Source organism: Tamandua tetradactyla, chromosome 7 (assembly GCF_023851605.1).
Source record: "Tamandua tetradactyla isolate mTamTet1 chromosome 7, mTamTet1.pri, whole genome shotgun sequence".
Classification (NCBI taxonomy): domain Eukaryota; kingdom Metazoa; phylum Chordata; class Mammalia; order Pilosa; family Myrmecophagidae; genus Tamandua; species Tamandua tetradactyla.
This window is the reverse complement of record NC_135333.1, coordinates 24,155,623-24,182,675: the sequence shown is the minus strand read 5'-3', so window position 1 is coordinate 24,182,675 and position 27,053 is coordinate 24,155,623. Positions and strand designations below refer to the sequence as shown.

The following is a 27,053-nucleotide window of genomic DNA, read 5'->3' as shown; positions in this document are numbered from 1 at the left end:
ATTAAAGAAGGAATGTCCTGGCCATGGATTTTCCGACTTTTTGACTTTGCAGGTGATCTGTATCCTTACTCTTATGCCCTCCAACATCCCCCAGGGCACAGCACATGGTTGAGAAGTGAGCTCAGGACCCAACCCTTCTGTGTTTATATCTTAGCTTCACCCATTGGTGAGCTGTGTGATTTGGCCAAGTTATACAACCTCTCTGAGTTCCAAGTTCCTCTGCGAGATGGGGATGGCAGCATTATATGATGATACTAAGGCATTCCTAAGACTCTTGGGAGGATTCAATGAATGAATACCCACAGCACAGAGGCTGGCACATAGGTAGTACCTGGTAAATTTTGATGGCAATGATGGGTGCTTTATGTAACTCAGCTCTAAGATGATCAAAACATGGGAACATGGAATATACTTCAGCAGATGAGCTGGTTCCTGGTCTCTGTGATCACTCCTGGCTTTGCTGCTTTGGGAGTGGTGATTTTCATGGGCTGGCTTACTAAAAGGGGGATGCTACCTGCATTATGAGTTGCTAGTTCAGTGCTATCCAAAGGAAGTTTCTACGATGATGGAAATGTTCTAAATCAGTGCTGTCCGATATAGGAACCACTAGCCACATGCAGCTACTGAATGCTTGAAATATGGCAAATGTTCCCAAGGAACTGCAGCTTTGGGTATTTGATTCATTTAAATCTATCTAGCCACACAAGGCTGGTGGTTGAGAGCAGCTGCTGCATAGTGCAATTTAGTTCCTTAGTCTTCGTGTCATTAAGACCAGGTTTTCTTTCCTTTCACCAGGAAAAAAAGAGAACCTAGTGCCAGACCAGAACAGACTATTGTGACAGTCCATTTAGTAGGATTCAGAAAACAACCAAATATTGAAAGGAACAAGCATTGTGTATGCATCTGATCATACTAAGCCCACGCGCTGGGAGAGAGAGCTGCTCTTAAACGTGAGCCCCTAAACTTGTTACTTGTGATCAGGAGCACCCTCTTCTCCTGGGCTGCAAAAACCCCTCTGGGCCACATGAGTGGAATCTGTTTGACATTCCCTAGAGGCTGGAGGTGTTTAACAGCCCTGAAGCTGTGAAGTTTACAATTTTCCCTGCTGCCTCTCCTCAGGGAGGACCCCTGTCCAATCCTGCCTCCCTTGTCCTTGCACAATTGTCGCTAATTCCCCATCCCTGGGCCACAACAGGGAAGCCTACCACCTTGTTAGGCTCAGGGTGACCAGTACATCTGGACTCTCAGAGCCTTCACTTGCCTGCTGCTGCTCCGACTGGCCATACGTAACCTTGGAAATCTATTCAGTTCAGCAACAGGTCGAGAAATCCAGCATTCCATGTGGTCAGGGAGCAGAGGTCCTGCAAGGCTCAATCCGGCCCCCCAAGACTGGGAAATAATTATTGGGCACCTACCATCTGTTAAGGTCTATCAGGGAGACAAAAATCACTATAAAGCATTACTTCTTGCCCTTAAGTAACTTAAAAATGGGGGGTTGCAGTATGTTGGGAGAATGAAATAAGACACAGAAAACTATAAAACCTTGTTACTGAAAACATGATCCACAGACCAGCAGCATCAGCCTCACCTAGGATCTTACTAAAAATTGAAGCATCTCAGACCCCATCCCAGACTTTCTGAATCAGAATCTGTATTTTAAGAGACCCCCCCAGGTGATTCAAATGCACAAGACAGCCTGAGTAGCCCTGCTATAACCCACATCCAAGTTAGAAGCACCATGACAGTGAGACTATAGCCGGTATTTAGAAAGAACCTCATGCAAGCTGGGCTTTGTTTTAAGTGTTTTACATATAAATGAACACATAATAGCTTCAGAACAGATCTCGGAAGTAGATTCCATTTTTATCTCCCATTTTACAGATGAGGAAACTGAGGCTCAGAGTAGTTAATTAACTTGCTCAGGGTCACACAGCGAATGAGTATTAGAGCCAGTATATTAACTCAGGAACTCTGGCTCCTGAATAAAATCTATCCAGGGATCTAATCCATGTGCTACAAAGATCCTTAGCATTATCTAATGCCAGGATGATCCCTACAGCACAAGGCTGACGGGAGGATGAAATTAAACCCTGCATCCAAAGTGGCTCACGCAATACAGAGCACACAGTAGGTGCGCATCAAATGCTCATGGCCTTCCTTTACTATCCTTGTGCCTCTGTCGAGGGAGCGCTTATGAGATCTCAGACACGGTTCTGCCCTCTTCACCTCCCTGCTCAGAATCCCTCTGACTCTTCACTTCCTACAGGACAAAGTTCATACCACTGGACAAGCCTCTCAACCTTCCTTCCAGCCTCGACTGTTTTTGCATCCAACATCCCTTCTGAACAAGGTCTCACTGTCTGTCCCTTCACTTTCTCCTTCCAATGGTACAGAATCTCTTTCCTATTGTCACCCAGCACCTGAATGACATTTTCAACGACTACGGACTTGCCCAAATGTGCATACTTACCTCACCTCACTGGGTCTCAGTTTCATTATCTGTGAAATGGGGATTGAAATGACTAGCTCCTGTCTCAAGGGGTATCATGAGGATTGAAATACTTAATACACGTAAAGTGTTCAGAACAGGGCCTGCCGCATGGTAATTGCTAATCAAAAATTCTTCTAATAGGTTAATCTGGATCAAGGGAATAGACAATAATTTCTGCCATTACGGGTCCCCTGCTATGTGTCAGTGATTATATCTGCAATGATATAAATTAATTAATCAATTGTTGAAATACCCTCATGAAGGAGGAATATTATTTCTGGTTTTCCAGCTGAGGAAACCGAGGGCGGGAGAGTCAAACTGAGGCTACCTGATTTGACACTGGCAACATGCCTCCCTGGGACAGGAGCAGGGAAATCTAGGGAGTTTCGGACCCCACTTTGTTCAGTTCTGTGAGCAATTATTGAGCTTCTACTATGTGCTGTGCATTGAGCTAGACTGTGGGCACCCAGCACAGCCTGAGGTGGTAAAGGAAGGGTTCCTGGAGGAGGTGATGCCTACAATGAACCTTGAAGGATGACTGCCGAGTTAGCCAGGTGATGTGGGTGTGGGGTGGGGTGGGGTGAACGGTGTTCCAGGAAGAGGGCACGGCACGTGCGTCATTCTGCAAATCCACTGCAAATGCGCTCGTGGCTCCAGGGGAGACCCTTAATCCCTCCAGACCTCATTTTCTTCATCTTTAACATGAAATGGGTAGACCCTGCATATTCCAAGACCTCTTTTGACTTGAAATTCCATGTCCAATGATAGAACAGTCCATTAAAATCATCCATTGAAAGGTCATTCAGTGACATGGATCGACAGAATTGCATGTATTACCTGGTACCTACTTAGTGAAACAATAAGAAAAAGAAACATTTCTGAACATGCACAAAAAACTTGGACTGGAAACAAATACTCCACAAAGTGACACTGCCTGTTCCCAGAGGGGGAGAATAGAGGTGATTCAAAGTTTCTTCTTAATAGTGTTTCTGTCCTTCCCACATTCTACATAATAAAATGTAATATTAACTTCATATCCTATAAACATTCATAAATATCATGAAGATATTTCTAGGATTAGGGGATAGGTTTTCAGATGACTTTTTTTTTTTTTCAAACCACAGCCCACGGACAGCGAAAGAGCTTAATGAAAATGAGCCCAGATGGAGGTCTGACTCTAAGAACTTAAATACTAGTTTTCTAACTTTAACTACATGATCTTGGGCAAGTTAAGCAACCCCAGTTAATGTAACTGAAAACTGAAAAAAGTAATTGCACAAAACATACTTACCTTACCTCATATACACTACTCTGATATGTTTCAGACAATGTTAGATAATAAAAAAAACTGCAGGCCACAATCTATAACATCAGGGGTCAGCACACTTTTTCTGCAAAGGGCCAAATAGTAAATAATTTCAAATTTATGGGCCATATGGTACCTGTCACAAGTAATTAACTGTACTTTAGTGCACAAGCAGCCAAAAAATAGTACATAAATGAATGGGTGTGGCTGTGTTCCGATAAAACTTTATTTATAAATACAGGCAGTGGGCCAAATGGCCCAAGGGCTGTATGCAGCTTGCCAACTTCCTCATTATGTTTATATAGTGACCCAATAATAGGCTGTGATTGTCCACTTCTGCATGAGAGCTCAGAATTAGTATAACCTTTGCTTTTGCCCTGGCCAGTTGAAATAAATGACAGGGAATGCTCAGTTATGAACAGATCATATTTTTTAAACCTTTTTTTTTTTTTAAGTCAGTGCAGTTTTTCACAGACACCAGTTACGTGGCGTCTGGTTGGGATTCCAGACCAGTCCATAGGAGACCCCTACAGCCTTGCAGAAAATCGGTGCTAGCGGTGCTCCCATCACTATAGCATATCCCCATTCATCTACTGACTGGATTTCCCAAGGACCCACAGTAGCACTGGGCTGGGCACTTTAGGGGAGCAAAATGAGTCAGATGTTGTCACTGACCTCAGGAAGATGAGGAACTAACATTCTGCCTCTTGGGGAAAAGACGTTTTCATTGCCTGCAGAAGATACTTGAAGCAGTTTTTCCTCTCTCCTCTCTCTTGTTACTGAAGCTCCAAGGGTGTTAGCTCAAGGAATCCCTATGTCAGGGCAGTGTTTCGGTTCTGAAATGTGGTATGTAGGCCAATCAGTTATGAGATGTATGGCTAATAATGAAAGACTGAACTGTGCAAACGATTCACTTGTGTGTTATTTTAAAGAGTGTAGTGGACATCTGTCAAACATTTTTTTTCTTTTGGTTGCTCAGAACCACAGATGGCTTTACTGTTTGGAGAATTTCCCATATTAAGAATATATGGCTCTACAAGATAAAAATATCACTTGCCCAGCTTCCCTTGCAACTAGGGTGCAGGTATGTGACCTTGCCTCCATTGATTTGTAAGCCAGCAGTGGAATCCATGCAGCCTAGGGTGGTGGTGGAGATATTCAGCTTTCAGTGCAGTGGTGACAGAGGTAATGCTGGGGGTGTCCAAAGGCCAGCATTAGTGGTGTGAGGTCTAGTGTTTGTCCCCAGCACTGCCCGCTGGAGAGTCCTGGGGGGCAAGTTAGTTCCTGGTCTCTGGCTTCCATGCCTGTAAGAAGTGTTTTTCTACTAAACACTGAGGGTCCCAGGTCTGTTGAAGGCCACACCTGGCCCAGCATGGCAGCATTAGGTGTGGCTTCCAGTAGGAGTCTTCCAGCTTCTGTGTAGCATCTGGGAGCTATTTTGTGCCGAGGTGACACTCAGACACAAGGAGATGAGATCCACTTGTGTGATGGTAGGAGTTAACCTGGTTTAAAAACTCCAACATCTCTTGTAACAACTCTATAGAATAGCTTCAAAGGTCCCTGTCAGGGACATCTACCAAGTTAGATGTGATTTATCAATCCACGGTCATTCTGACAGTAAGCAATGTTGCTTGGTAACATAATGCTGCAATTTTATTGGGTTTCCAGGGAAACAGAGCTAGAGAATTAATCCAAGGTCAAATTCTTATGCAGAAGTGGAAAGGATTTGTTAACTCTGCCTACACTGGTCCTCCCAGAGATTTTTTTCTGCTTTAACCAGTCAGAGTAGGTTCAACTTTTACAAGTAACCATTCTGCTCAATAGTGCTGCCTGTATCAAGAAACATCCACTCACATTCTTTAGTGAGAAAGAATGGGGAAGACTTATAACTTGCATGCTGGAAATTCTAGCACAGCCCTGGTTATGCCCACGGAAGCATGCTGAAATGTGAATATCATGTGCCACATACGTCACAGATGAAAAAGAGCTAAGAACTGACATTTTGGGGGGAGTGTCATGGAAGATGTATTTGGGTGCCATGACAATCTAGTGTCCTCTTTTGTTTGCTTTATTAACTCTTTTTCTTCAGGTGTAAATTCTTCCATTTGTTAAGACTGTTTTCTTTCATAGCATTAGTTGTCCTCAAACAACTGGTGATTGTTGACTGCATACTCATATTTGCAATTGAGATTCCCATTAGACAATCTGCCACATCTGTTTGTACAGCCTCCTTGTGAAAGGGGTGAGAGCTGCCATCATCTAGATATAAATTCTGACTTGTTTTTGGTGATATTGGTGAAGAGTAGAACTGAATTGTCTAGTTTTGGGGATGCTGCTGCTTGCTTTTCCTTCCAGCAATAGCACCTGAGGCAATGAGATCATTCTGTTTATCCTACTATTTTTCATTTTGTGGTAACAATTTACTGAAATCATCCAAGGCCTAAGATGTCTAGAAATCACTGATATTTCCAGTAATGATATAGGGGAAAAGATATTGTCTTAGACTTCAAATGGTTCTACTTAAAAACAGCAGCCTTAAACTACTATCATCAAAATTACTATTTGGAAAATAAAATATATTGTAAAGTCATAACTCCTAAAAAATTTATCCAAGGTTTTGTGTTTATTTGTTTTAAATAATTATAATTTTAAAACAAAGTAGCTGAAAGATTTTAGAAGCTCAAAAAATCGTAGCCAAAGTTCTGGACAAACTTAAGACTATAGAGATATCATACTGGCACTGAGCTTCAAAATCCCACAGTGAAAAATAAAACTATCCAAAAGAAACGCAGCAACTCTAAAGCTGTGTCCACATGAAATAGTAAAATGGTGCACATGGGCCTAGTTCCAAACACTTCAGCCAAGGAAGGCCACTCCGATGAGAAGAGGCAGTTTGATGCATCAGATCATCCATATTTCAGTCCACAAACATTTCCCAGGCTCTCTGCTGGGCATGGGCACAAAAACAAATAATATTCAGTCCTTGTTCTGGAAGAGTTTATAGTCTGGGGGGAACTATATAAACACTGTGACCTTACTTGACTTTGCTGTAATAAATACAGATGAAGAGTCAAGGAGATATGGCTTGATTTGGGGGAAAAGGAAGAGGGAGGAAGAGAGGAAGAAAGGGAGGGGGGGAGGAGAGAAAGAATCCTAACTCCCACTGGAAATCTCTTGTTTGGAGGTTTCTGTAAGGAGCTGGTTTTAACTGGTTTAAGCAGTTAAAGGCCCATCTCCTCTGAGGCCTATTCCTTTATGTTTTTAGATGTAAAACACCAAAGCCCACTCCATCAGGGAACTGGAAAATAGTTCCTCCTCTAGAAAGAATCAGATAGAGATTTCTGTACGGACATCAATAGCATCATTTTAGAGCAATAACAAAAAAGATGTATAAAATCAGCTATCCCTTTTTTGTTTTGGGTGAGCACCCTCCGCCATGTGCCAGGGACATGGTTATCATATTAGCAATAATATCTAATTCATTTCTTACACCAGCCTCACAATGCTGTTCTTATTCAAAGACGTGAAATAACTTATTCAAGGTCTGAGAGCCAGGAAGAAGCAGAGCTGGGATCTACAACCAAAGATCTGCCTGACTCCAAACAAAACCTGTACTCTTTCCAGAGGAACAAAGGGCACAGCACTCCAAAAGTGTTAAGTTCCACTCCGAATTTGGTACTGACTCCTGAAAATTCAAAGAAGAAAGGAAAGAATGGGAGAAACAATTCTGGACATGTTTTCTTTACTCCGTTCTCCTTCACAGCACACACCTCTTTAAAACTTGTCCCAGAAAATTTGGAATACTTAGATGGTCTCCTTAGGCTTACAACCACTCCATCTACTCTCTGAATCCTGAAATAGATTCAAGAAGGGAAGATGAGAACTTGGTAGCACAAAATGAAAAGGGTTAGAGGTTAGGATTCTGGTAATCCTGGAGATACCAATTATCTGGCCTCAGTATTGCAATCTGTAAAGTGGGGAAGTTGAGCTAGATGCTCTTTTTTTTTTTTTTTTTGTAATTGCTTACTAGTTTACTTTTTACCTGTGTAGACCATCTGCATGGTTTTGAAAAGGGGAAGATAGATACAAAGGTAAGTTGAGCCATACAGCTTATTCAGTGACAATTCATTGCTCCTACAGTTTTTGGACATGCATATTCAGACACAGCCTGGAACACTTCTTACAGCTTTGACCCTAATAGCTTGCTAAGGTATGAATGCCTGGAGTTCATGTTTCCTTCCTGGCAAATTTTTAGTGGACAGTCCCCCAAACTCAGGACATGGAAGTGTTTGTTTGTGAGGGTCAAAAGTGTTTTCCCTCCTCACTCCCTTGCGAATGGCCAAACAATCCTTCTTTTTCTTGACTCCTTTCTTTGGAGGGGTGCATTCTGCTTGGGATCAGGATGGAAAGGACTAGATGACTCTTCAGGGTTTTTCTTTCCAGTGACTCTACTTGGGGTACCTTTCACCAGTGTAATTTGGGGGTCAAAGAATGAATGTGCTATATGAGTTCTCTTGAATCACCATTTAAGATTTCAGGATATTATCCACATATATATGACCCCAAGAGTTCAGAGCTGAGATGGGTCTCCTGTCATATCATTCGTTCATTTACAAATCTTGGCCAGTTACTCCGCACAAAATCCTGCCATGGGGACAGAACATATAAAAGACAAAAAAGACAAGGCTCATGCCCTCAAAGAGCTCAAAATCAGAAAGGGAGACGGTTATAAACACAAATAGGGGGGTGCACGAGTAATTCAGCAGTAGAATGTTTGCCTTTCATGAGGGAGACCTGGTTCAATTCCTGGACCATGCACCCCACAAAACAAACAAACAAAGAACAGATAGGACAAGAAAACGCTGTTGGGATGAGAGCTAGAATGTGGGCACCATGAGGACTAGGATTTTTGACTGCTGTGTTCACTGTTTGGCACATAGTAGGTGCTCAATAATTATGTGTGGGATGAAAAGGTACTATGAGGAGTAGAGGAGCTTGAACCAGGTATTGAAAGCTAAGATGTCTGCCAGATACTCAGTGGGGAAGGGTGAATAAACTGAATTTTGAATCAGCCTCATGTATGCATGGAATCTTTCTAATGCATACATGCACACAACTGTTCATAATTCTCTAGTGCTGGATGGAGTGTGCGTGTGAGTTTATGGAGGGAGGTGGCAGTTTTCGGTAGGGATGAGGCCAGAGAAGCCGGCAGGGGCCAGGTCATGGAGGACGTGAATTCCAGTTAAGGAGTTCAGACTTTATCCCATAGGCATAGGATGCCACGGAACTGTGTTGAGTGGGAGGGGGGCATGCGTCATGTGTGATAAGATGTATATTTTAGAAGTCTCAGTCTAGTGGCTGTGAGGATGATGGAGATGGTTGGAGGCTATAAGCCTCACAGCCAGTGAGATCACTTAGAAACCCACTGCAAGCCACAAAAGGCCACATATTGTATGATTCCGTTACATGAAATGTTCAGATCAGGCAAATTCATAGAGATGGAAAGCAGATTAGTGGTTGCAGAGGGCAGGGGAAATTGAGACTGATTACTAATAGCTAAAGGGTTTCTTTTTGGGTTGATGGAAACATTCTGGAATTAGATAGTAGTAATGGTTGCACAATACAGTGACTATACTCCAAACCACTGAATTATATACTTCAAAATGGTGAATTTTATGTTATATGAATTATATCTCAATAAAAAACACATTAATAATAATAAGAAATTAGTGTGATACTGAAGTAAAAGGGTAAAACTTCCTGAACTGTGGTGGTGGCAGAGGTCTGGAGAGGAAGGACCAGGGAGGCAGCATCAGTGAGACCTGCTGGCCAGGGGATACAGGTGGGAGAAGGAGGAGTGTGGGTAAGTCTCAGGCTTCTGACGGGGGTGACCAGATCGATGGTGGTGCCATTTTGGAAGATGACAGCTTTGGCTTTGAAGTGGATGTGAGAACTCCAGAGGGGAGTTTCCATAGGCAGATGATTCAATGGATTTATTCTTTCATTCCACAAAATATTTGTTGACTTCCCACAATCCTGCAGATATTAGCTCTGCAGTGGGTGTGGAGTGATGGCCAAAACAGATGTGTTCTCTGCCCTCATGAAGCTTACAGGCAATAAAGGAACACAAGAATATATATATATATATATATATACAGTTCTTAGTGGTAAGTGCTAAGGCAGAAAAGTATAAGGTGGCTATCAGAAGAGGACATGGCAATTGACAGTGGAAACCAGTCAGGTGGTTTGACTGGGATGGGAAGATTCTGGAACTCAGAGGAGGTGGTGTCTGGCTGATGATGGAGGGAGCGGTCATCTCTGGGCAGGAGAAGTTAAAGACATGGGGGAGGTAAGCTGGAGGCAGGTGGTGGTGCTAAAGAGCTAGATACTAGCTTTCTAGTAGGTATGCTTCAAGGTTCACCAACAGGCTCAGGCCAATGGTTGCCATTCCCTCAATCCTTATGATTCATACTCATAGGAAGCAAAGTTTTGGTGTGTCTGACTAAGAACACTTTTTGCATGGAAACCATGGGCATTTTGCCCCCTCTCATTTTAGGCATGCTTACGCATGAAGTTATGCACACAGGGTACCCACTGATTTGGCCTGGACAGCGGAAGCCCTGAGTAACCCCTGATGATGCTGTCTGCAGAATGCATTGAAATACTGATGTTAAATTGGGATTCTAAAAACAACAATAACAATAACAACAACAAAAAACAAAAATGAACCCCAAAACAGAAAACAACCCTCTATCTAGCCCATCCTCTTCCCCTAACTGAAAGCCAAGACTCACGGTTTTGTAACAGAGCCCAATTAAGCTCCAATACATCCTGGCAAAAATAGAGCATCCAATGAGCTTTTCAAAACCATGTGAAACAAGTAACAGAAAAAAGGAAAACTGTACTAAGCCCAAATTGGGAGTCATTCAGCTATGTGCAGATAATATCTGCAACATCATATAATAAAACATTTATTGAACACTTACTATGCATTAGGCACTGTTTAACTCATTTAATCTTCAAAGAGCCCTAGGAAAGATTTACTCTTAATGTCTTTATTTTACAGATGCTGAAATGAAGGCACGAAGTGGTGGTTAAGGCACTTGCCCACTTCCCCTGGCTTTGAAGTGGAAGAGCCTGACCTTGAACCCAGCAGGTCTGGATCACAGAGCCTCCTCTCTTAACCATTCTTTTTGATAAACAGGGGTCACCACAACAGTACCCAGAGCAAAGAGTTCTGTGTCAAGGAAGATTCTCAAGACACTGTGGAAAGAGAACGTCTACCAAAGCCACTGGTTTGGCGCCAGCTGGGGCTGCCCCCTTGATGGTGATTTCTGATGCTCTGCCTCTGAGAAGGTGAAACTGTGCTCAGAGAATCCTGGGGTTTTCTGGATAGAAGGGAACCTCAGGAGCTTCTCGTTTACAGATGAGGAGGCTGAGGTTTGGAGAAGTGGAGGCAGAGCTAGGGAGCAGCAAAAGCCAGACGAGAGGAGCTTCCTCTCCCAGGTTTTCCCCTCCTTCCCTGCCACTGAGGATTCTGCCTCCCTGAGAGCAACACAGTCTCCTGCCCATCTGAGACTCCCACTTCTAGCTAAGCAGGTGATATGGATCCTCCTGGGCATCCCCAGCAAGAATGAAATGAAGAGGAAGACAACTCCCACACAAGGAATTGGCGCCCTCAAACTGCCTTCACAGGGAACCCCCCTGAGCAGCAGGGAACTTATCCCTCTAGGATTTGCCCACTCCTGGAAACCATATTTGTCCTTCTGGAAAATGACTGAACTGGACCAGCTCCATGCAAATTCATTTTAAAAACCTCATTCTCATATACCCTCAGGGCATAAGGTTCCCATGGGAACCCATCTAAGAAGTGTCCGGAGCTGGGCAGCTCTTACACCCTGCATTCCCACTCCCCCTACCCTCTGGCCAGTTTCCCACCCTCCTCCACACCTCCCCAGCCCAAGTGGTACCACACACCACCAGGCGGTGTTGGCCAGAGGTGAGCTTCTCTCTTTGGCCATCCAAGGCAAAACAAGTCTTACCTTTCTACCTGGAGGTTGACCTTGGAAGGCTCCACGTTGGGGTTTTCCCATTCCATTTGTGGGCAGTGCATGAAATAGCAAAGGGTGTAGAGGGCCTCGGGCTCCCAGTAGAGCGCTCCCTGTTTGTGATGCAGGGGGGTGCCGTTGCCATGGTGCTTGGCATTGAGGGGCTGCAGGTGATGCATTGCCCGGGATACCAGGTCACCTGTGGACAGAAGTAAGATTTTAGATCCCCTACGCAGGCAACACTTGCAGAGAGGATGTAACTGAAGATCTCTGCAGACATTTTGATCCTGGGATTCGCTCCAACAATCTGGAAACTCCAGGTCACACATCAAGCAGAGAAGAAAGCTTTCGTGCATGGACCACATGGCTGCCAAGGTATATTGTGTGTGGGCTGCTACGATAATTTCAATCCTACTCTCTTGGAACCCAGTGTTTCAAACAAGGCACAGGAAGCCCTCTATGCCAGCTCCTGCTTACCACCTCCTTCACCTCGTGACACTTCCTCTGTCATATTCTTTGCTGCAACCATGCTGCCTTACTTGCAGTTACAACATTGCGCTATATACTTTCCCCTGCCACTGATAAACTGCATATACCATTTCTTCTAACCAGAACATTCTCTCTCTCCTCTTCTCCAGGCTAAATTCCACCAATCTTCCAAGGATCAGCTTATATATTAATTTCTCTAGGAAACCATCCTGGAACATTCATCTCTTCCCTGTTTCTGTTATCACCTAGTACTTTCCCTCTCATGCACTTAAGGGTTTGTGCTAGCATTACCCTTTTTCTTGTTAGCCATTTCTAATCAAAGTAACTCACTCTTAATTGGCGCTTACTATGTGTCAGGCATGGCTCAAAGCACTTTAATCCTCACAACAACCCCATGAGGTAGGGACCTCTATAATCTCCTATTACAGGTGAGGAAAATGACTTCCCAGGTCACATGGCCATCAGTGGTGGAGCCAGGATTTAGGTTCAGAGTCTCTTAACCTCCTGCAGGGCAGGGTTCAGTCTGACCCATCTCAGCATGAACACACCCTGGGAACATTCTACTCTTTCTCCTACCTTCTCAAAAGGAAACTAGCCTTCTCCTTGATCAAACCAAACCTGTACGCTCCCAGGTTGGCTGGATAGTGAGGATGTTTCTGGGAAGAGGCTGGCTGGGCCTGGGAGCCCTGACTTTGCCTGGCTAAAATGGTGTTTCCCAAACTTAGGTCATTTGGATGCCACCCTCATGAGGATAATAATTTCAAGAGGACTCATTTTGTATTACTTAAATATACACATCTACAAATAAAAAAAGATGTCATTACCATAAATGGGAAATTAGTATCACCTGCCATAAATAAAAGGTACTGTCAGAATAAATGTGATGAAAACAAAGCAGTGTAATTAATTTATAGCTGAATTATGGCCCTGCTTCCTTTTGTTAGAAATAACAGAAGTGTCACAGAGATGTTAGGGGCTCACAGCAAATGGACTCTTTTTTCTTAAAGTAATTACATTAAAAGAGAATTGCAAAAAAAAAAGAATTGCAAAGACTCACTCTTGGAGCAATGTTATTTCATGTATTGTCCCGACCCACTCAGAATCATCTCATGCATGGTGGAATGTGTCACGCACTTTGGGAGACCCTCTTCCAAGATCTCTGACACTATGCCAACTCCTGGTGGGGGATGGGGACTGTCTCTTTGTCCCCAATTCTTTACTACCCACTTGGAACCAGGCTGGCAGAGCCCACCCATTCTCCATCACCCAGCTGCAACTTTCTCTATTTTTTTTTACTGTATAGTATATATATATATATATATATATATATATATATATATATATATATGTATATATATACAAAGCAAAGAAATAAAAAAGCAATAGTTGTCAAAGCACTCTTCAACAAGTAGTTACAGGACAGATTCCAGAGTTTGTCATGGGCTACCATATGATCCTCTCCTATTTTTCCTTCTAGTTGCTTCAGAATATAGGAGGCTAGAGGGCTTAAATATTTTTTTATCATCACAATCTACTTTTTCCTTCTTTTTTTTGTGAAAAATAACGTATATATAAAAAAGCTATAAATTTCAAAATACAGCACCACAGTTGTATTGTAGGACATATTTCAGAGTTTGACATGAGTTATAATTCCACAATTTTAGGTTTTTACTTCTAGCTGTTCTAAAATACTGGAGACCAAAAGAAATATCAATTTAATGATTCAGCATTCATATTTATTTAAGTCCTATCTTCTATGTATAACTCCACCATCACCTTTGATCTTTCCATCCCCCTCTTTAAGGTTGTTTGGGCTATGGCAATTCTAAATTTTTCATGTTGGAAGGATCTCCCACTAATATGGGGTACGGAGATGAAACTATCTGATGTTCTAGAGAGGCTGGGCTAGGTTTCAGGACTTATCTGGACTAGGGAACCATCTGGAGTTGTAGGTTTCTGGAAAGTTACTTTAGTGCATGGGACCCTTGTGGAATCTTATATATTGCCCTAGGTGTTCTTTAGGATTGACTGGAATGGTCCTGGTTGGGGGTTGGCAGGTTATGACAGGTAGCAAGGTCTCCCTGAAGCTTGCGTAAGAGTGACCTCCAGAGTAGCCTCTCAACTCTATTTGAACTCTCTCAGCCACTGATACTTTATTAGTTACACTTCTTTTCCCCCTTTTGGTCAGGATGGAATTGCTGATCCCATGGTGCCAGGTCTGGATTCATCCCTGGGAGTCATCTCCCACGTCACCAGGGAGACTTTCACCTTTGGGTGTCATGTCCCATGTAGGAAGGAGGGCAATGATATCACCAGCTGTACCTTTTAATATGACTCACCTAAATCCAAACCCAAATCCCACTGAAAGGCAGGAATTTCCCCTCTGAAGGGCCAAGGCCCCTCTTCAGGTTCCTACTCCCTATCGGGGGGAGGAACCACTTTCTCAAAATATGTTTGACAAGAGGACTGCTCACCCCCTTAGAGAAGTCCACCACAGAGTGAGTTCCAGCTGAGGGCAGAAACAGCAAATAGCCCCCTTTCCATTCCATGTCCATGGCAAACAGCCCTTTTATACTAAACATAGATACAACCCCAACTCCTCCTCGAGACAAGATTCCAAGCAGCCACTATTACTGAGAGGCGTTGTCGGAAGAAAGGAAACCTCTATGTTATCTGAGTCCTAGAGTCTTGTCAGGGCAACCTAACCAGAGTAAAACCCAATAAACTCAATGTCTGAGCAGCAGGTGCAGGGGCTGCACGGCCAGCAGTGGGAGGCTTACTTCTTGCACCCCTATGTGCCCTACATCCAGTTCAGAGCTTACCCCTTTTCTTGCTATTTCCCCACGGCAGGCAATATATCTAAGGAATTAAAAAAAAATCAGGGCAAGTGTTGTGGGTTGCATTGCATTCCTCAAAATGACATGTTGAGCTCCGAATGACCCTGTACCTGTGAATGTGATCTTATTTGGGAGCAGGTATACAGTTAGTTGCAGGTATAGTTAGTTGAGGCCAGACTGGAGTAGGTGGGCCCTAAATGATTTAGAGATGCAGAAAGAGGGGGAACATGCAGGCAGGGACTGGAGTGAGGCAGCTATAAACCAAGTAGAAGCCAGGAAGAGGCAAGGAAGTATTTTCCCGTAGAGCCTTCAGAGGGAGCATGTCGCTGCCGACACCTTGATTTCAGACTTCCAGCCTCCAGAGCTGTGAGAGAATAAATTTCTGTAATTTGAAATCCCCAGTTTGTGGTACTTTCCGCAGCCCTAGGAGGCTAAAACAGAAAGGAATTATCTTTTCGAAGAAGCTGGGCAGGGAAGACCTGTCAAGGCATCAACAGATGGGAAATGCTGAGACTCACTGCTCACATTTAGGAAGGAAGCAGAAAGGATTCAAATCCCAGGCCCACCTCCCCATGGGCGAGTCATTTCACCTCTTGCGGAGGTATAACACCCACCCACCAGGTGGTTGTGAGGGTTAAATGCAAAGTAGGAAAGTGCACAGGACAGTGATGGCACTACAGAAGCAGCATTCTTAGGCTCCTGACCTGCCTGCACGCTCCCTCTTCTGGGCCCTGAGACCAAGAGGTTGTGAGTGGGATGTGGAGGGACAGTCTGCCTGTCACCTAACACCTGGACACCCGATTTGCTGCTTCATTGCTGGGCTTGACTTTTCTTGGGAATCTATGTCGTAAAGCGGCTCACTCTAGGCACACCTAAGAGACACACTTAGTTCCTTAGTTGCTTCTCCCATTTTCTCTTTTAGGGACCTCACTCCCTGGGAGGGAGAAATAAACATAGCCAGTTCACTCATATCCATCTAGTCTAGAATAAATCTTTGAGCACAAGGATTGTCATCCAAACCGCACTTACAAGATCCAATATTTGACAAGAAACAAATAGGCAACAATAAGAGAGGGGTCAAATAAACTCTGGTATAGCTACACGATAAAACAATAAACTTACACAGTCATTGAAAATGTTTAGATAAAGCTGGAATATAATGAAAGAAGTAACCATATTAAAATGCTAAGTGGGAAAAAATGGAATTTGAATTGCACACAGCATGATCAGCATTATATTAAAAACTAGGCAGTAAGTAAATACCAGAAAAAATATATCAAAATGTTGACGAAGCATATTCTGCCCAGTGGGATTGTGGTTGGCACTCTTTCCCGATTCTTTGGCATTTTCTGAATTTTGAATTATGGCATGAGCATACATGCAAGCATGGGGACCTATATTATCAGAAAAGAAAGTACACCTAGCTGGTATTTACTTTGTGGATTATTCATCTAGAGAAAGGCTGGAATATACACGTTTCCATGTATCTCCCTTGAAAACTCCCATTAAAAAAATCACAACAAGTAAGATAAGAGGGAAGGGAGAAGAGAAGAGCATCTATGTTTTGGGCCCCCTACACCACCTGTTTCCTTTCCCAGGGCTCTAGGTCTCTCGATGGGTGGGTGGGGGCTTTTGCCTTGGTTGGGCTAACCATCTCCTCAAAGCATCGTTCAGCTCGCCTGCTGAAACAGGAATCATCAGGTTCCCTGTTTTTGCCCACACTGCGCTCTCGCCTAGGATTGCCCTTTCCTGCATACTAAAGACCTTCAAGCCTGTGCTCAAATGCCATCTCTTCCACGGAGCCCTCCAGGATAGGACATCCCCAGTTTAAATCAATCCCTGCTTCCCCTGTGTACCAACACCTGCTAATGGAATCTGTCGTGTTACTTGTTTAATTTGTCATGTTCACAGTTAATTGTTCACACAGCTGCTACTCCTACTAGACCCTGAGACTCAAGGGCAAGAGACCATGCCTGGTTTATTGTCTTGTCCTGGAGAAGCAGTGTGGCATGATATTTACAAGTATGCTCTATGGACAAAGATTGTCTGAGTCTGAGCTTTCACCCTACTGGTAACTAACTGTGTGACCTTGAGTGAGTGAGTTATTCAATCTCTCTGATAAACAGATGATGACAACCTAATGGATTCACCGTGTGGATCCATTTATATATATATATATAGTGCTAAATATATATATTTATACATATAGATAGATCCATATATATATATATATGTATATATGTGTGTGTGTGTGTGTGTGTGTGTGTGTATAGTGCCTAACTTTCTTCCATCTGTAAAACTGGGCTAATTGTACCTATCTCAAAGTAGTAAATGAGCTGATATGTATAAATTCAAAGCAATTGGCATAGGGTCTGGCACATTGTGAGTGCTTAATATGTATTCAGCACTGTTCTTTTCTTTGTATCATCATCATCACCATCATCATAACTCTCACCATCACTAAAATCACTGCCCCATCATCAGTGTCACAGCCATGGCACCATTATCCTCACTGTCACCACCACCACCATCATCAGCCCAGCCCTTTGAGGCCCCAAGGATGTCTCTGAGGAGGGCTGGTCCCAGGAGATGGCATTGGCACAGGTTCCTGCTATCTCTGGCTCCACTTTAAACTCTGCTTTATATATGTGCTACCTGCTGCTGCTCCCCTCTTGGCATTGGGAGCCCCAAACCACAAATCCACTTGTAATGAGCTTCTATGAGTCTGGGCAGCTGGTATCGGGTTTTGGGAGCTTACTTGCATATCCACTAATAACCGTGTTTCCCAAATGTCAGCCATTTGGGAATCATCATTTGTGAGATTTCTTATATCTGCGTGCCACCGGTGCAATTTATTTGCTTAATATTTTTCTTTAAATTGGCCCACTCTTTCATGCAAATACATTCATTTAAAAAGGAAACTTCATATTGGTGCTACAAATGGAAAACCAATATTTATCTAATACTCACAATAAATACACAGCACTTAAATAAAATAGGAAGTGTTTTACGCATCCCCTACAGCTTTCTTCCATGCCACCCTATGGGAAATGCTGCTTTGCCTGCCTCTGCTCCTGTGTGCCTTGGGTCATCACCATGGGACAAAGTGCATTCCACTTCAATGGCATGTTCCTTCTGGCCAACGCTGAGACAGCACCTCCGCTTCCTTCCTTTCTCTCCATTTCATCTACAGTCTGCTACCAATCACTACAGTACAATCTCAAAATCTCCCCCACCCCAGGGTAGGTAGATTTACTATGCTTGTTTTGCAGATGGTAAAAGTGGGGTTCCAAGTGAATGAGTCACTTGCCCTAAGTCATACAGCACAGATGAGGAAACTGAGCCCCCTTCCAGCTTCATAAACTGGTGTTTAACTCACCTCACCAAAACCCTTCTCTTTGAAAAAGAAAGGGGGGAAAGGTGCCTCATAAAATCCAGGACATAAGGTAGAGAGTGATGAGAGGTTCGTTTTCAAGGAGGAGAGATGGAGGCACAGAGATGGAACAACACCTTCAAATTCAAACAGAAGGAACTCTTAGACTCAGCAGGAAACTTGTTTTTAATCAGTCAGTCAAGCAATGAAGTCTTCACTGAGTCCTACTGTGTGCTAGATATTGCTCAAGGCTCTAGGTCCCAGCTCTTGTGGGATTTACAGCCTTGGTGGGGGAGACAGACAATAAACAAAGAAATATCAATGTAGTAAATCAGGTGGTAATAAGCACCATGGAAAAAAATTAAAGCAGGATGGAGGTACAGATTGTGGTGGGGGAAGGCTGGGCAGGAGGGACGGTCACAGGAGGGCTGCTATGATGAGGTGACATTTGAGTGGATGTCTGCATCAAGTGAGGGATGTGCCTTGTGACTATCAGGAGATAGTCTATTCTCCAGGTAAAGGAAGCAGCAGGTGCAAAGACCCTGTGGCGGGAGATGAGTGGAGTGTTTAAGAAACACCAAGAGGCCAGCGGCCACTCTGGTATCCGGAAACATCACAGGTATCCCTTAGGGATTGAAGGCATGAAGAGGCTTGGCAAAGGAGCCACCTGCCTTTTAGAAAAGGAGAGAGACCTATCTCCATCGTTCAAGCATAAGGGCTGGCTTTTTGTTGGTGGTGGTGGTTTTTCTTCCCCCTGTGAAGTTGAGGAGAGACAACTCAGAAACCCTCATTATGGATAATTGTAAATTAATGGCCCTACTTTGATTGCCTCATTTAGTGGGAACAAGTTCAGAGGCCAGTGTGAAATGACAACAGGAAGAGACACTGGAGCCCTCGTTTTATTCCTTTAAACAGTAGAAAGCAAGCACCGCAATGAACAACTGTCAGATAGGGATTTAATTGGGAGCTTGAGGGCAAGGCTGGGGTGACAGGCAGAAGAGGCAAGACGCGGGCTTAGAAGACACAAAACAGAGTTGGATGGAAACAAACATGGGAGCAGCCAGAGCCTCTGCTTTCCCCACAGCCTCCGTGGGGGTGATGGGGTAGATGCGCTCCCCCCCAGGTCCACTCACCGGTTCAATGAAGGTGACTGCGCTGCCATGCCAGACTCAGATTCAACTGTGAAGTTCAGTGCCTTGACTTGCAAATTTCCTAGGGCTCCGGAAAAGAGAATTACCAGCCTATGTCAATTTCCGGACCCGTGTACTATCCTGATTTAGCTCTCCATCCAAATATTTTAGAACATTTATAAGTTTATTTCAAGGTCCTTGGGTTCAAATTTTAGTTCAATAGAAAAGTTAATATTCAACTGGGGTATCCCACACACCCACAAGGTTTTCTTCAATTTCTGTTTCACAGTGTAGTTCACTTCAGGTCATTCATTTATTCATTTGACATTCAACAGGTATTTCTTAGGTTATGGGTGATGCATTAGGTGCTCAGAATACAAAGCTGAATCGAACACAGCATGACAGTGTGGAAAATTCAAACTGGATTTGAATTATGACTCTGTAACCTACTAGCTATTTGGCCATGGGCAAGACGTTTATCGTGCTAAGTCTCAGTTTTCTTATCTGTGAAATGGGAATAATAAAGCATTCGGCACACAGTAGGTGCTCTAGAAAATAATGTATGTATTTTTTTTGGATTTTTTTTTATTAATCAAAAAAAAGAAAAAAATTAACACAACATTTAGAAATCATTCCATTCTACATATGCACTCAGTAATTCTTAGTATCATCACATAGATGTATGATCATCATTTCTTAGTACATTTGCATCGATTTAGGAAAAGAACTAGCAAAACAGCAGAAAAAGATATAGAATGTTAATATAGAGAAGAGAATTAAAATAATAATAATAATAATATATATATATATAAAGGAAAAAGAAAAAACAACAACAAAAGATACAAACAAACAAACAAAAAACTATAGTTCAGGTGCAGCTTCATTCAGTGTTTTAACATAGTTACATTACAATTAGGTATTATTGTGCTGTCCATTTTTGAGTTTTTGTATCTAGTCCTGTTGCACAGTCTGTATCCCTTCAGCTCCAATTACCCATTATCTTACCCTGTTTCTAACTCCTGCTGGTCTCTGTTACCAATGATATATTCCAAGTTGATTCTCGAATGTTGGTTCACATCAGTGGGACCATACAGTATTTGTCCTTTAGTTTTTGGCTAGACTCACTCAGCATAATGTTCTCTAGGTCCATCCATGTTATTACATGCTTCATAAGTTTAGTCTGTCTTAAAGCTGCATAATATTCCATCGTAGGTATACGCCACAGTTTGTTTAGCCACTCATCTGTTGATGGACATTTTGGCTGTTTCCATCTCTTTGCAATTGTAAATAATGCTGCTATAAACACTGGTGTGCAAATGCCCGTCTGTGTCTTTGCCCTTAAGTCCTTTGAGTAGATACCTAGCAGTGGTATTGCTGGGTCGTAATCCATTCTGCCAGTCTATGTCTTTTGATTGGGAAATTCAGTCCATTAACTTTCAGTGTTATTACTGTTTGGATAATATTTTCCTCTAACATTTTGCCTTTTGTATTATATATATCATATCTGATTTTCCTTCTTTCTACACTTTACTTCATACCTCTCTCTTCTGTCTTTTCGTATCTGACTCTAGTGCTCCCTTTAGTATTTCTTGCAGAGCTGGTCTCTTGGTCACAAATTCTCTCAGTAACTTTTTGTCTATAAATGTTTTAATTTCTCCTTCATTTTTGAAGGACAATTTTGCTGGATATAGAAGTCTTGGTTGGCAGTTTTTCTCTTTTAGTAATTTAAATATATCATCCCACTGTCTTCTAGCTTCCATGGTTTCTGCTGAGAAATCTACACATAGTCTTATTGGGTTTCCCTTGTATGTGACAGATTGTTTTTCTCTTGCTGCTTTCAAGATCCTCTCTTTCTCTTTGACCTCTGACATTCTAACTAGTAAGTGTCTTGGAGAATGCCTATTTGGGTCTATTCTCTTTGGGGTGTGCTGCACTTCTTGGATCTGTAAATTTAGGTCTTTCATAAGAGTTGGGAAATTTTCAGTGATAATTTCTTCCATTAGTTTTTCTCCTCCTTTTCCCTTCTCTTCTCCTTCTGGGACACCCACAACACGTATATTTGTGTGCTTCATATTGTCATTCAGTTCCCTGATCCCCTGCTCAAGTTTTTCCATTCTTTTCCCTATAGTTTCTGTTTCTTTTTGGAATTCAGATGTTCCATCCTCCAGTTCACTAATTGTAGCTTCTGTCTCTTTAAATCTACCATTGTAGGTATCCATTGTTTTTTCCATCTTTTCTACTTTATCCTTCACTCCCATAAGTTCTGTGATTTGTTTTTTCAGATCTTCTATTTCTTCTTTTTGTTCAGCCCATGTCTTCTTCATGTACTCCCTCAATTTATTGATTTGGTTTTTCTTTTTTTGAAGAGTTTTTCCATTTCTGTTCGTATATTCAGCATTAGTTGTCTCAGCTCCTGTATCTCATTTGAACTATTGGTTTGTTCCTTTGACTGGGCCATATCTTCAATTTTCCAAGCATGATCCGTTATTTTCTGCTGGTGTCTGGGCATTTGATCAGATTTCCCTGGGTGTGGGACCCGGCTGGTTGAAAGGTTTTTCTGTGAAATCTCTGGGCTCTGTTTTTCTTTTCCTGCCCAGTAGGTGGCGCTCGTGGCGCTCGTCTGTCTGCGGGTCCCACCAGTAAAAGATGCTGTGGCTCCTTTAACTTGCCAATCCGAATCTCGCAGTCGGCCTGGGAAACCGCGCGTGGAGGTGGGGGGTCGCCGGCCACCGCGGCTTGGGGGAGTGCCGGTCCAAATTGCCCAGGTGGCCCGAGACGCCAAGTGTGGCGGGAGGGCCCCGCTATCCAACGTTCCCAGTCGGACCGGGGAGCCACGTGTGTGGAGGGGACCCCAGTCATCAGCCGCCCCGGCCGGGAAAACGCACGCCCCTCGGGTATCTCACCGCAGCGGATTCTCCCTGCCTATTCAGCCGTTCCAGAATGGGGTACGCTGTCTTTTTGGTCTCTGTCGTGGCTCTGGGAGCTGTTTCGTATTGTTTCTGTTTCTTTAGTTGCTGTTCTTGAGGAGGAACTAAGACCCGCGCGTCTTACTAAGCCGCCATCTTCTCCGGAAGTCAATGTATGTATTTTTATTGCATGCCAAGGCCAGCTGGACAAAGACAGTGATTCAGACATCCGGTTGTTTAAAGCAGTTCTGGATTTTAATATGATGCCTTGAGGAAACAGGCAGGGGTTACAGGGAGAAGTCTCAGATTGCAAGGATGGTCCCCCCACCTAGGTATATGGTGAGTTGGGAATCTTTAGGAAATTGCCTATCTCCAATTTAGCTTAGAGGAGGGTGTGTTAGTCAGGGTTCTCTAGAGAAACCGAATCAACAGGAGAGATCTGTAAATATGAGATTATAAAGGTGTCTCACGCAACTGTGGGAATAGAAAAGTCCAAAATCCGTAGGGCAGGCTGTGAAGCTGGCGGCTCCGTGAAGGGTCTGGAAGAACTTCACAGGAAAGCATCGCTGGCTGAAGAAGCAGTGAGAGTCTCTCTTCTTCCTTAAAAGCCTTCAGCTGATTGGACCATCTCATTGTGGGAGATACACCCTAGTTGACCACAGATGTGATCAGCCACAGATGCAATGAACTGACTGATGACTTACTACACCAGCCTTCCAGTTTATCAACCAGCCACGAAATATCCTTGTGACAACGGTCAGGCCAGTGATTGCCTGACCAGACCACTTGGGCATAATTACTTGGCCAAGTTGACACCAGAACCCAGCCATCACAGAGGACATCCATAACGCGTCCTGCAGAGCAAATAGCACATCTTCAGGGTTAGAGGACACAGATGTGACCAATACTCTGAAACAGGAATACGTCACACAGGCCTCCAGGGGAACACATCTGCTGAAGGCAGGATAGTCTAATGGTTAGGTGTGAACATTTTGCCTTAAAAAGCCTAGGATCAAATAGCAGCCTTTCAACTCACCTTGGGCTAGGTTTAGTTCAAAGTGGTCTAATGAGTTGAAATCTTTGATCCTGGACAAACTGTTTAACCTCTTCTTCTCTCCATTTCCATATCATAAAATGGGGATAATAGTATACTGGGAAAAATTCATGTAAAGCTTTTAGCACAGTTCCCTCGTTCTGTAAACACCAGCTGCTATGGTTGTTGTTGGTCATTGTCAGAGGCTCTGCCCTCAACCCTGACCAACCATATTCCTGTTTCTAGAAAAGCAGGAATGGCTGGGAACAAACCCTCTTCATCTCACCTTCTTTGGAAAAAACAGTGGTTTCTAGAATCCACTCTGGCAGAGTAAGCACTGAATGTGAAGAACAGCCTTTCTATGTACACAGAGAGAGCAAGGAGGTATTGATTCATGCTACAGAGCAAGCCCGTTAAATTACAGTCAGATCAGAAAAGAAGGCAATTTTATTACCTTCAGTCTCTGACGTGACTTATCAAAGTGCTTCTACACACAAGTTCTACTGGGCTGACTTAATGAGGGTACAAAACTCACTGGTAATTAGCAACACCCATTTGTGTGCCAACAATTCATATGCGAAAGTCAACATTCAACCACAATGACAAGCATTTAATTTACAGAGCAAACTGTCCTTAAAAGAAATTTATACAGCAAGCAGCTCCTGCAGGCTGTCTGCTTAGGCCAAGCGCAGATTTGTTTAGCAAATTTTTTCTTGGAAGAGAGTGCCAGCTGTAAGCAAGGCTCTATCCCAGGTGCTAGAGGCAGGAAGGGGCCTCTAAGTTTCCCCAGGACATGCCTTTGAGACCCCAAGGGAGAGAGTGGGGGCCATCTGATACGGGCTTTTCCAAGGTTATGCCCACACAAACGTGCCCCAGCTCCATTTCAGCCAGATCCTAAGTCCCCAGGGGACATGAGCAGGCCATGGAAATTAGCTGAGTCCCCAGTGATGTGGCATTTCTTCTTTGAGTGGGTGTTTCCCCAAGGGTCCGGCCTGGATCCACTGCATCTGAATCCCCTGGGAGCTTGTTAAAATGCAGATATTTTCTTATCCCATCCCAATTGTTGCAGATATTTCAAAATATCACTGACACCTATACCTACCTGAAAATCATGGGGGTTATCCAACTTGCAGCTCAATCTTGATATTACATAATATGTTAATTAAAAAGCATATAATTACTCTACCAAGACTTCCATTTAAAATATTTTGCTAGATGAGTCCTAATAAATTGGCTCCCCTGGCAATACCGTGTGCTGTATTTTATGCATTAAAAGATATTATTCTGAGACAGGGTCCATAGGCTTCACCAGGCTGCCAAAACGGTCTGTGGCACCCCAAAAGTTTAAGAACAGTTATAAGATCCGTATCTGAGGACCCTGTGATTGGAAGCATCTCTTGGCTTCAGGGCTTTGAAGAGACTGGAATACAATTTCCAAATTCAGGTGCCAGAAAAGTATCTCCCTAGTGGTCAAAAGAACCTCTTCTGGCTTGAATGGCTCCTGCTTCTCTTTCCAGAGATGCAATACCATGTGGTAAATGGGAGCTGCCTGTCCTGGGTGGGCTGGAAATTCCTCTGGGAAGAGGCATGAGTTACTTCCTGGGTCCTGAATCTTTTCATGGTTCAGGACCTGCTGGAATTTCAATACCAACCCATACTTCAACCTGACCGAGCCCTTCGGAGATCAATGCTCCAATTCCATCTGGACCTAGTGCACAGCTGAGTCGTCTGACAATCCATCGGATCATAAGTAAATACAGTTTTATATTCTCCGGGCTGCCCAGAGCCAAGAGTGCAGTCCCGAATTAGGGGGTGGGCAAGCATGGCAAATCATTGCCCAAACTTGGGACACCCTAACCCTAACTCTCTCTCCCAGTTCTCCATCTTCCTGCCTCATTCATTCAACATATTTCCTGAGAGAGGGTTCAAGAACGTCAGCAAGGATTTTGGCCTAGACGAGTGGAAGAATGGAACTGCCGCTTTGGAAACGGGGCAGATGGCAGGAGGGGCAAGGAAGATCAGGACTTCAGATTTGGGCCTGTCAGCCTCGGGCTGTCAATCAGACCTCCACGGGAGTTGCCGAGGAGGTTGTCGAATGACCCGCTTGAATTTCAGAGGAGAGGTTTAGGCTGCAGATGTAAGATCTCATTCCTGTGCCCCATTTTGTTAGTGCACCATTCAGGATCCAAGACCTTGGGCTTTCCATCTTGGTTTGGCCATTAAGTCTGGGCAGTGTGGTGGGGGGGACAAAAAAATGCAGGGTTTTGGAGTCAGGCAAGTTGGGGTTTGAACGCGAGCCCTGCCACTTCTTGGTGCATAGATTTAGATAATTCTCTCTCTCTCTCTCTTTTTTTGGACATGGGCAGGCTTCAGGAATTGAACCCAGGTCTCTGGCATGGCAGGCGAGAACTCTGCTACTGAGCCACCACTGCCCGCCCAAGGCAATTCATTTTTACCAAACTCAGTCATAAATTTTTACATTCTGTAAAATGGGGACAACTGTACACAATGATTACAGATAATACGTGTCAAGTGCTGGGGACCTGATAAAAAAGCCATCACAGTCCATACATTACACTTTCAAGACACATTTGGGAATATTTCAAAAATCTTTCTGCTTATTCTCTCCTCCTATTCTCCATTTCAAATAAAACAAGTTATGGGCTCTGTTGCAATTGTTCAATTAAGAGTAACGATGCATCAGGATGCTCAAATACGACCTTTATTTATTGGCAGGTTGCTATCATTTTATTTTGCTGCAGTGGTGGTTAGTGGTTCTTGTTATCATTTAATTTTGTTGCAGTGGTGGTGGTGGATGCTGCAGATGAATGATGTCCTATTTTCCCCTTGTCTTCTCTGAAATAAATCTAGTTCCAGCCCAGGGCGAACACCATGATCTCAGGCACATTTCATCTGGGTGTGTGGGGCCAAAAATATTGTACTGTGTCTTAGAAAATTTCTACTCTCCCTTTCATGGGGTTCTTGAACATAAACTGCCAATGTTAAGAAGTTTTGTGCTGTGGGTCTGTTGGCCAGATTCTCTGCAATTGCTGAGCCATATTCTGCACTCACAGCAGAAGAGGGGGCCAAGGTCAACAGCTTGGTCTCACCAAAGTTGGGGGGGAGAGTTAAAATTTCTAAATTAAAAGACAAAAGAACGAAAATAGTCATCACTACTAGCTGTATCCTTATCCATGCGCAGCCGCCCCTGGTGGCTGGGGAACACAGGTTATTAGGGGAAAGGTTTCCCACTGTGACAGCCCCCGGTTATAGAGCATTTCCTGTGTGCCATGCGCTGTGGGAACCCCCTTTCCAGTTATTAGCACATGGCATCACCACAACTACACCATGAGTTAGGTGCCATTATTTTCTCTATTTTGCAGAAAAGGAAACTGAGGCTCAGAAGAGGCTGGAAACTTGACTATGTCAGTGGCAGAGCC

At 43.5% G+C, this 27,053-nt stretch overlaps 1 protein-coding gene across 2 annotated transcripts in view; it reads right to left on the bottom strand.

Annotated features, from left to right (window-relative positions):
* ABTB3 (ankyrin repeat and BTB domain containing 3) overlaps positions 1-27,053 on the bottom strand; it is a 337,545-nt gene that overhangs the window by 102,977 nt on the left and 207,515 nt on the right. For both annotated transcript variants that reach the window (XR_013179246.1, XM_077168628.1), the window contains exon 3: positions 11,840-12,044. Coding sequence is in view for 1 of the 2 variants with exons in the window: in XM_077168628.1 (XP_077024743.1) it covers positions 11,840-12,044 (205 nt within the window). In the remaining variant the exon portion in view is untranslated. The remainder of the gene's footprint in view (positions 1-11,839; positions 12,045-27,053) is intronic.